The sequence below is a fragment of the Sinocyclocheilus grahami genome, unplaced genomic scaffold (assembly GCF_001515645.1).
Source record: "Sinocyclocheilus grahami isolate Dianchi unplaced genomic scaffold, SAMN03320097.WGS_v1.1 scaffold876.1, whole genome shotgun sequence".
NCBI classification, from domain to species: Eukaryota; Metazoa; Chordata; class Actinopteri; order Cypriniformes; family Cyprinidae; genus Sinocyclocheilus; species Sinocyclocheilus grahami.
In genome coordinates this window covers 1,162,098-1,169,686 of record NW_015506055.1, presented here as the reverse complement: position 1 = coordinate 1,169,686, position 7,589 = coordinate 1,162,098, and the positions used below count along the sequence as shown (strand labels likewise).

General features: G+C 43.3%; 1 protein-coding gene across 2 annotated transcripts in view; it reads left to right on the top strand.

Annotated features, from left to right (window-relative positions):
- The first annotated feature begins 677 nt into the window (after positions 1-677).
- Positions 678-7,589, top strand: part of LOC107563468 (solute carrier family 12 member 4-like) — a 26,582-nt gene continuing 19,670 nt past the window's right edge. For both annotated transcript variants that reach the window (XM_016248359.1, XM_016248358.1), the window contains exon 1: positions 678-934. In XM_016248359.1, coding sequence (XP_016103845.1) covers positions 796-934 — 139 coding nt within the window. In that variant the 5' untranslated portion in view covers positions 678-795. The remainder of the gene's footprint in view (positions 935-7,589) is intronic.

The following is a 7,589-nucleotide window of genomic DNA, read 5'->3' as shown; positions in this document are numbered from 1 at the left end:
TTACAGACTACTACAACCTTCCCACATCTTTTTGTGGTCTTGTTGCATGCAGTTCCTTGAAAGGAAATGTTTAAACTGACAGACACCAACACCCTTGTGTATCACTTAAAGACAAGAATCTTGCAAGAAAAGAAAATCACAAAGTTGCATACCCTAGTAATCAGCAGATATGCTGCTAATGCTTAAAATAGGATGTCTACATTTTGGTGCACCCCATTTGGTCTGGGTTAAAACTATTACTATTATGTGAATGTGTATGACAGAGCTGTTACCTATTAACTTGGAATAGACTACTGTGTGTACACTCATGCCTTGTCAATGTATTTACCATTTCCTTTTGACATGCAGACCAAATCCAATAAAGTTTTTCCCTGAAAGATTTTAGCATATAAATGGTATAATATTATGCTTTAAGCGATCTTCATTCAAAGAATGTAATGGATCTGGGTTTTAACAGCTGAAGTATGAAACAACCCATCAAACATACTGGTCCATTTACTCATCAAGATTGTGATTCACATTTTAAGCCGGGAAACAGGAGTGAGAGCGAGACTCACGGCTGTGAGAACAGGGGGAAACTGTGAGACAGGCCAAAGTGTCAGAGCCTCTCTATTTGTCCGAACAGGAGGAGGGACCGGGGGAAGAAGGTGGGGACTATGCTAATGGGTTGAGAGGAAGTGAGGGAAGACTAGAGGAATGTGTTGGATATTTCAGGGAGAGTTCAGCTGGGAACGTGCTATCTGCCAAAAGAAGAGAAAGAGAAGAGACAGATACTCACGCTAAACAGATAAAAATATGCCCCATTTCACCGTGGTACCAGTGCAGGATAACTCTCCGTCCAACTATGACAGTCTGGAGGGAGTAAACTGGGTGGATTACAGAGACACAGGACAGGGAGGATACCCTGGACATGGAGACACAGTTAGCTCAGATGGTAAGTTTTTTTCTTTGATTTGTCACTTTGTGAAAAACAGGTGTAAACTTGAGTTTAAGTAACTCAAGATCTGAGTTTGAAAGTTTGATTTAACTCTAAAACTCTTTACAATCATCCTCAAACCATCAGCAATACAGTAACCATGGCAATCGTTCCATCAGTAATGTCACAGAACCCACTGACTACTCACATCCCAGTTTTTGGGAAGTTCTGAGGGAGCTTTATCATGTTGGCAAAGTTGCATCTCTATAAAATGATGTATATTTGATATAAGGGGAGGGATTTAAGAGCAACTCAAGCCGGGACTCTTGGCACAGTGCTGACATGCCAGACACCACTATGGTGACAAAGGAAAACAATCAAGAGCCAAAGCAGAGGCGGGACCGGGGGGTCTGCAATAATGGGACAGGCCTCAAGTATTCATGGACACAAAAGATGGAGCCCTCTCCTTGTGCCAAGACAGCAGCTGAGGGTTTAACTGGCATTTCTTTCCTCCATCTTGTTCCTTTCTCTTGCACATTCTAAAAAAGAGAAAGGAATTGTAAGATAGACGTGTGCAGCCCTAAGGCATGATTAAGAGACATCAGCATCTGTTTACTGCAGCTGTAACTGGCATATGGAGAGACCACCAGGTCTGTGGAGACACAGCTGTCTTTTTCCCCTTTGTGTGTTGGGGAAAAAAGGTGCAAATTTGTAAGTGAGGCTTTTGTAAATGGGATATGCACACCATAACACAGACAAATACTGTATATAGCCAGTGTACTGTATACTAATGGCTTATTGTTAGTAAGGTCAAGAGAGTGTTACTGGATCCAGTCTTGTCATGTTTATGCCTGACTTAGTAAAAAACGAATAATATCTTGCAGAACAGATGTTGGACTTGCATCTTAAAATGGATGAACAAAGTGAATCATTGAATGAATAACTGCAGGAATTTTAAAAAAAAAGAAAGAAGGAAAGAAAATGTGTGCATGCAGATTCTTGCAATACAACATTCCATATGTAATAATTATACAAATTAATCATTGCAACAGCAACAAAGAACCCCATAATCTCAAACAGCGAAAAAATGACATTATATTACAGAAAAGTAGAAAAAGGAAAATTTACTATATATACACAGTGATTTTCACATCATGCATTTCCCATACATTTTTGAGAGTCTTTACCACTGGCTCTTTAAAATCTTTCTGTGTCTCAATCGCTCTCTCTCAACCTATTTGAGTATGGAAATTACATGCTGGAATACTTGCAGGAGTGCAATTACATAATCCTATTTCTAAATTTATAATTTCCTAGCAGAAGATGTGTTTGTCCATGACTCGAATAAATCCTGTGCTGGCCCTTAATGTGTTTGCATTTGTGAATTCAAATTAAGCAGTCACCTCAACCCATAGACCTCATAGAGGTCTTCTGAACATTTAAGCAAAGCTTGACATCAGAAAAGGTGGTTGCAGAAATTGTGGTGGTCTTTGAGGTTGTAGATCTCTTTATACCAAATAAGTTTGCATGATTTTCTCTGTGTAAGCAAGGGTGTAGATGGATGAGGAAGAGTGGTCTTATGTGGCAGTCGCACTGGTAGATCATATAACTTTAGGAGGGGCAAAGTAGAAGAAGGGTGTTCACACTGCTAACTTTGTTTTTTAGAGTGTTAGCTCAGCGACGTTTAGAGCAGGAAGGCACACTGCGGTCATTGTGCTGAAACAGGACTGTAATGGAAAAGCATCAACTCTCAGTCAAACCCATGAACCAAGTCATGCCTTACTTCCACGTTACTTACAGGAAAACAGATAACGAGAGGGGTGAAGATAGATAAAGAGAGTCTTTTTCCCGGATATATGAAAGTAATAAATTCCTGTTCAGTACAGTCCTATAAAAACAAGCTGTCGGAGATCATTAGCATCAGCAGCTAGATGACTTTTGTAACCATCCCAGCTGGTTTTCTTTGACAAACAATTTTCTAACACAATTGGAACAGGTTTTTATAGATTTATGAGTGGGTTTAACATAAACCCAGTTGGTGTGTTCTTCAACCGATGACCAGGGAGGCAGTCATCCACTTTATAACCTGAAGGAGTAGTTATTTGACACGGAAAAAGCAACATCATGCTACTTTCGAGTGGGAGCTGCTTGGCAGTCCTCAACACCAAGAATGTCTCTGCTTCTTAAGGTAACAATAGATCCTCTTCCACTATGAGGGCCTGTATTAGTTTTTGTTGAAAGACAGTTGTACTTAACAGGCACAGAATGTCTTAAACTGACCTATCTCTTACTAATCTCATATATGAAATTGTTTTGTGGATATATCAAGATCAGGAACAGAGCTAATAAATAGTAGTATAAAGGCAGTCATTGATCCGCTTTGGAGGGGTCATCTAAACCTCATCAAGCTCTCAATAACATTCAAAAGTTTGGGATCAGTATGAGTTTTTAAAAGAAATTAATACTTTTATTCAGCAAGAATGCCTTCAATTGATCAAAGGTGATAAAGGCATTTATAATGTTAAAACATATTTATATTTCAAATTAATTAATTTTTTTTTACTTTCTATCCATCTAAGAATCCTGATCAAAATGTTTAATTCATGTCTGAAAGAAACATGAATGAAACATAGAGAAAATAGAAAGGAAAAATAAGAAGAGAACAAATATAAAACAAGCCAGCAGGGTAAGGTATAATGTAATAGTGACTTTGCACAGTTACAAAATTTTAAATACTGATCTATGATAATATGCCATTACTAATTCACAGAGTCCATAAAATCTTTCCACTTTCTCAGTAATATAGCCTAATTTTGTACTTAATATACTAAAACCTATTCTTTAGTTCTTATTCTTTAGATCAGTGGTCACCAACGTGGTGCCCGTGGGCACCTGATAGCCCGCATGGAGTCTCTGAGTTCTATAAATAGCCTAAATTAGCGTCGGCCGATAAATGATACCATATCGGGATTATGATCAAATATATGTTAATAATGATGATAAGCTCTGGACTTTTTTTTACTCAATATGGATTAATCTAACATCCTATCACACAACAGAAACAAGTGTTACAGCAACCAGTCAGTGCATGTCGCTAATAAGTCTGCATGTTCTGTGTCTGTGTGAATGTGGAGTAGTTTCATCTGATACACAAACTCAAACACACGTGACTCGCGGTGTTTTCAGCATCTGCGTCTCAATATATGAGGCCATGAACACATGCACTTCATCTTCAGAGCTGCTCTGAGAGTCATTTCACCAGCTTTATGCAGTTTTATTTGAGAAAAAATACAGTCAAATACACGCTGAAACTAAAACTGAAAGACCTTCACAACAAAACGTCAAAATAAAGATCCGGTTTAACTTGAAATTATATGACTGAATATATTACCTACTGTATACCACAATGCACTTCTCAAAGTAATAATAATATTATTATTTTTAAGGAATATCATACAACCAAGTTATTTTTTATTATTATTAATTTCTGTTGTGCAGCATCATGTGATAAAATAAAATAAAAATAAAAATGCAATGTTTTGTTGTAAATTGATTTCATTTGATTACATTTTAAAAGGTTGATTTAATTTATTAATTAATTTCACTAGACACCATTTTTTATGATAAATTTGTACTGAATCATAAAACATGGAATCCATAAGAAATCAAATGGAAAACACAGAATTTAGGGAAAAATAAAATGCATTTTTAAGCAAGATATCAGGATATATATATATATATATATATATATTCGACTACTCGATTAAAAAAAAAACCGCAGAGAGCATCGGGTTGCAATGGAAACCACCTCCATCTCCCGAACGCTCGAGGTTGGATGATTGGTTCCTGGGGGTGTCGCAGGCCGATCGTCGGCAGCCACCTCCGGTCCCTTTCTTTCCGGAAGTGCATAAAGAGGTTACCAAATCTTGGAGGGCACCTTTTTCTGCCGGAAACAGAGCTGGTGCCTCTTCCGTCCTCACTGCGCTCGATGGCGGGGCGGCAAAGGGGTATGTGGAGATCCCCCCAGTCGAGCGCGCTATTGCGATGCAGCTCTGCCCGCCATTTTTAAGCAAGATATCAGGATATATATATATATATATATATATATATATATATATATATTCGACTACTCGATTAAAAAAAAAACCGCAGAGAGCATCGGGTTGCAATGGAAACCACCTCCATCTCCCGAACGCTCGAGGTTGGATGATTGGTTCCTGGGGGTGTCGCAGGCCGATCGTCGGCAGCCACCTCCGGTCCCTTTCTTTCCGGAAGTGCATAAAGAGGTTACCAAATCTTGGAGGGCACCTTTTTCTGCCGGAAACAGAGCTGGTGCCTCTTCCGTCCTCACTGCGCTCGATGGCGGGGCGGCAAAGGGGTATGTGGAGATCCCCCCAGTTGAGCGCGCTATTGCGATGCAGCTCTGCCCGCAAAGCGCCGCCGCCTGGCGGGGTAATCCGCGCCTCCCGTCCAGGGGCTGTAAGCGCTCGTCCGTTCTGACGGCCAAGGCTTACAGAGCTGCTGGATAGGCCGCCTCCGCCCTGCACGCCATGGCCCTCCTGCAGGTCTACCAGGCCAAGGCATTGAAGCAGCTGCACAAGGGCAGTTCTGACCCTGGGGTAATGCAGGAACTACGCACAGCGAAGGACCTCGCTCACCGGGCGACGAAGGTCACAGCGCGGTCCCTCGGTCAGGCGATGTCCACCCTGGTGGACCAGGAACGACACATATGGCTGAACCTGGCAGATATGAGGGAGGCCGACAAACACCGTTTCCTGGACTCCCCGATCTCCCAGGCTGGCCTCTTCGGCGATGCGGTGGAGAGCTTCGCCCAGCAGTTCTCTGCCACACAGAAGCAGACGGAGGCGATTAGGCACATCCTGCCCCGGCGGCCCGCTGCTGTCATCACCCCGTCGCCGGCTGCAGTTCCTCTGCCCGCTCGTCGCCGAGGGCGCCCTCCTACTGCCTCCACCTCCGCTCCAGCTCGGCCTCAACAGCAGCCTTCACACAGGCCGCAGCGTGGAGCTGGCAGCAGGAAAGCGGCGCAGCCTGTCTCTGCCCCTGCCCGGCCCATAAAATGCCAGGGCAAGCGGCGTCCCTGAGACGGGCGACCCGGAGACTCTGGATCCTGCTCTTCAGGAGGTGGTGAAGGCACCACTCCTTCCCCCGGAGGAGGGCCGGGTGGAGAATCTTTTGTTCCCTTCTTGTTTTGTTCCGCCATTGGCTCCCCAGCCAGTGGTACCCAAACATTCAACAAAAGAGCAGTTTCCTATTTCTCTGGGTCTGAAGAGGGCGAGGATGGCGGTGTGCGAGACACAGCCTCGACACTCCCGTCCCCCTCTCCTTTTGCCAGCGAGCAGAAGGGCCCGGTTCGAGGATGGTATGCCTTCTCACGCGCCCCCTGCCCAACCGTGGAGCCAGGTAAGTGTTGCACCGCACACTCAGACCCCACTCCGGGACGCTGTGCCTTCCGGGTCGGGTCCCTGTGCTCCACCTCGCTGCCCCACTGCGGGTACGTCGGTGGTTCCCCTAGTTCCGCTTGTTTGGGTCCTGGGGGCCTGGCTAGCACTCCGCAGACCGTCTCACTGGCTCACGTGAACCATCAGACTCGGCTATGCAATTCAGTTCGCCCGGCATCCTCCTAAGTTGAGGGGCATTCGGTTCACCTCTGTGCCGAGCAAGGATGCTCCTGTCTTGTGAGCGGAAATCGCAGTCCTACTGGCGAAGGACGCGATAGAGCCGGTCCCTCCAGCCGATATGAAGTCAGGGTTTTACAGCCCCTACTTCATTGTGCTTGTTTTGTTAACACTCGAAGGTGATTGGTCTCTCTAGCGAAGATCCCAATTCGTCAGTCACTCTGACGCAACGTCTCCGTTCCCTCCTTCAGGGAACGAGGGTTACATACGTAACCGAGACGATTCTAGTGGACTCTAAACATTGCATTTATTTAATGTGAAAACCCAACTGTTGGGGTTAAATAGTTGTTTACATTTATACTTTTTTATGTACACTACTGAATGGCAAAGTTGCAAGTTTAATAAAATGTTCTTTAAAATGTGTGTGTGTATTGGAGTATATCAAACAAGTAGCCCATCAGACTATTTTATCCCTTCAGGGAGCCCTCACTCACAAAAAGGTTGGAGACCCCTGCTTTAGATAAACTTAAGATCATCCCCTCAACTGTGCTATTTTGAAACTCCATGTACAGTGGGTACGGAAAGTATTCAGACCCCCTTACATTTTTCACTCTTTGTTATATTGCAGCCATTTGCTAAAATCATTTCAGTTTTTTTTTTCCCTCATTAATGTACACACAGCACCCCATATTGACAGAAAAACACAGAATTGTTGACATTTTTGCAGATTTATTAAAAAAGAAAAACTGAAATATCACATGGTCCTAAGTATTCAGACCCTTTGCTGTGACACTCATATTTAACTCAGGTGCTGTCCATTTCTTCTGATCATCCTTGAGATGGTTCTACACCTTCATTTGAGTCCAGCTGTGTTTGATTATACTGATTGGACTTGATTAGGAAAGCCACAAACCTGTCTATATAAGACCTTACAGCTCACAGTGCATGTCAGAGCAAAAGAGAATCATGAGGTCAAAGGAACTGACTGAAGAGCTCAGAGACAGAATTGTGGCAAGGCACAGAACTGGCCAAGGTTA